Genomic DNA, 3,504 nt, shown 5'->3' with positions numbered 1-3,504 from the left:
AGCAAATTTGGAGGTCCCAATAGCCGCACTCTTTAACAATAGTTAGAATATTTAACAATCGAAATAGCAATTGTGCTATAGCAGTAATTGCTAAGTGTAAGTTAAGTAATATTTTTATCAAATCATAAACTGACATGTGAATAAAAAATAGAGGGAAAACATATATTTCTCTTTAGCAATTCTTGTCTAGGTTGATAAATTTGTCAATTCCGTTTATCAATTTTAGGATTTAGCAATTTTTTAGGCATTCTGCTGGAGTTCCTAATTATCCTAAAAGTTGACAAATTTTAATTTTTTTGAATTAAGCATTCTGCTCGAGATGCTCTTAAGTAATCAATAAGCCAAGGGCAATTTATCTAAAAATTTAACCTTGGCATTTCCATAAAGCAAATTGTCTTAATTAATAGAGATAGAGATAAAACTACGATACATATACATGCAAACAAAAGAGCATTTTGACATACAAATTTGTGACGATATATATCGACACGCAAGCTTTTTTATAAATAAAGATCAAATAATTTCAAGAAAAAAAAAAGCACAAATTAGAAGTTAGGGAAAAAGAAGGTACGTACAACAAATTAACAGATTTCAAATTTTCCAAAAATTTAAAAAGCAAAAAGAAAAAAGAAAAACCACACTTGTTCATCTATAGTTACCAAATGCCAATTCTCCGTCCCAACCTGATTTGGATCATGAATTGAATTATAAAATCACGAACGACGGAAAGAAACTCCAACCCATTTTGTCTCCCATCTCCATCTCTCTCAACTGGAAACTTCACAATCCTTTTTATCACCAGAAAGCGTTCCAGTATTAGTACCGACGGCTAAACCAATCTTCAAATCTTTGCACGTAATTTTCATGACCCCATTTTTCATATGCCACCAAAACCCAGACGACCTCTCCACATAATTCAAACTCAACCTCAAATTGAACGTCACGCCTCCCCAATCTTTAATCTCCTTTTGCATATCCTCTGCCGGCGCCGTGGCATTGTTGAGGTCGAACTTGAACTCCATCAAGGTATTAGCATTCGACCAACTGAAGTCGTCCCAATACCCGGTGGTCGATGTCCAGTCTGACCCGGGGGCTAGCCAGGTGTCCTTTTGGTACAGGTTCGACTCCACCTTGTCGATTCTGAGTCTCGCCCTGCCGCTTTCCACAGCCACCTTGGCATCCCATTGTCCTGTGACGACTTTGTTTGCCGTGTTTACGTTGAAGTTGGAGACGCTGAAGTTATCTACCTTGAAGTTAGTATGATCGGGTTTGGCGACGAAGAAGAAGATGATGCTTGCGATGATGGTTAACATGAGTGATAGCAGCATGATGAGGCAGATGCAACGGAAGCAGGCGTTGCCTCCTTCATTTGCATATTGCTGCGTACCGTAATAGGCGACAGCTGGGTCCTGGGCGTAGGCCGCAGGGGGGTAAGGGTTATAGCCGTAGCCAGCGTAGCCCTGAGGTGGGTAGGGTTGCTGAGGGTAGTTCATGGCGGATGGAGGGTAGTTGTTACCCCCTGATGGGGGGTAGTTGGATACGGCAGAAGGTTGGTCACTTAGGCCGGAAGGTTGTTCTTGGTTTCTGGGCTGATTATTTTCGGCACCAGAAGCCATATAGATATGGCCGGCCGGGTATATATGGTTTCTCTCTCTCTCAAGAAGCAACTTCTCGGAGAGAGAAGAGACAGGAGTTTTTTTGGGGTAGAAGATTGAAATATGAATTGAAAGGAGAAGAGCAGTGGAGGGGAGTGTAAAAATAGGGCAGGTTACGAAGTACGCGTAAAGAGCGTGGTGGGATCAATGTAATTACAATTAGCAGTTCTATGTTAAGTAAATGATTGAGGACAAATGGATTTGTGATAGACATTCGCTGTGAAGCTGATCGATCAATGGATCCGGATTTTTTTCACTCCATCCGAAAATTCGGCCAAACCGAAATTCGGATCGGGCCAGATCGGTTTCAGATTTGGGCCGAATTTGATCCATTCAGCAAAACAGTAACATTCTGCCATTCTGTATTTCACAAAAACCTTGCAACCTAAAACAGTTTCAAACACTCATAGAGAAATACTGAGTTTCATCTCTATTCCCCACCCAATGAGACAAGTTTCGACAAGTTGCCCTATTGTCTTCCGATCCCCATATGGTTTGGTATCACACAAAAGTTTAAGATTCTTTTGTGTAAAACCCAATCATCATCAATAAAGTGGGCTGTGAGCACCATGTAATTGATATTTTGGATCGAAGTCCAAGTATCAGTGGTCAGTGAAACTCTCTGTCCATAAGTGGCTAAAATATTTTTGATTTTAATCATCTCCGACTCATACAACTCCCAAATATCTCTAGCAAGTATCCTACGCGAAAACTTCTTAAACTGTGGCTGAACTTGACTTATAAAATTTTTAAACCCAGGCCCATCAACAAAACTAAATGGCAATTCATCCCTAACTACCATCCTAGCAAGAGCTAACCTACATACATCCTCATCATAAGACCAAGCAACTAACTTACCCCCCTTGTCGAAAGACTCTTATGCCTTGAAACGAAAAAAGACGTAAATCAGTAACTCAACTAATCGACAGTATAAACTGTATTTGAAAATGCAGAAAGTGAGAGAAATGAAATTACCGACTGCTTCTGTTTCTTGGGGACCCTAAGTGGACACTTCGGGCAATGGAACAACAGGTGATTCTTCATGTTACTGGTCCCATTCGATCTCGTATCACATCCATAGGTTTGCGAACAGTGATTGCACTTCGCTCTCGGCTTGGCGAGAGGTGTGCCATCGGGATTCTTCATCAGGGTAAAATGATCCCAGGCGATGCTGTGATTCTTCCTCTTGGATTGAACCGAGGAAGAATTCCCTGACGCAGCAGCAGCATCAGGTGGAGCTTGAGAGCTGTGCAGCCTATGTTGAACCATGGAACCTGATGCAGGAGTTGATGTAGGGGTCGTTCCATGGTTGCTTGACGATGGATTGGATGGACCTGAATCCATCACCTGAAAGAAAATGAGAAATGAGAGAGACTGAGACTTGAGAGGTAGATCGAAAATGAGAAATGGATTTAGCCATTTAGGGTTAGGGTTTTTAGGTATTTATATGGAGGATTCAGTGTGGGAGGGTACACGATAAGGAGTTGTATGCACCATTAATGATGTGACACATATATAAAAATAATAATTAAATATTAATATTCGGGTCGGTTTAATCAGGCGGTTTAGGGGGCTGAACCGGATCCAAACCGGTTTAAACCGGTTCAGGCCGGTTTCAGTCATTTTTCCAACAGTTTTTCCGGTTCGGTTAATCGGCCCGCTTTTTCGGGCGGTTTTTTCGGTTGAACCCGGTTATCCCAACCCTAATCATGTTAACCTGATTGGTTGTTTACAATATGGAACATCTAGCTAATTCATTGTAGTAATTAAGCTAGCATTGACCAAAATGCTGGTAAACCACAAGTATCTAGCTAGCTATATATACATCTTCTTCCAAAGACTTCACGAT

At 41.1% G+C, this 3,504-nt stretch overlaps 1 protein-coding gene across 1 annotated transcript; it reads right to left on the bottom strand.

Annotated features, from left to right (window-relative positions):
* Positions 1-767: 767 nt before the first annotated feature.
* LOC101304211 lies at positions 768-1,616 on the bottom strand. The gene has a single exon (XM_004305541.1). The coding sequence runs from the start codon at positions 1,614-1,616 to the stop codon at positions 768-770; it is 849 nt and encodes a 282-aa protein (XP_004305589.1).
* Positions 1,617-3,504: the final 1,888 nt, after the last annotated feature.

The sequence above is a fragment of the Fragaria vesca genome, linkage group LG6, assembly GCF_000184155.1.
Source record: "Fragaria vesca subsp. vesca linkage group LG6, FraVesHawaii_1.0, whole genome shotgun sequence".
Lineage (NCBI taxonomy): Eukaryota > Viridiplantae > Streptophyta > Magnoliopsida > Rosales > Rosaceae > Fragaria > Fragaria vesca.
Note: the sequence above shows the minus strand (reverse complement) of the source record. Positions and strands in the feature narration are given on the sequence as shown.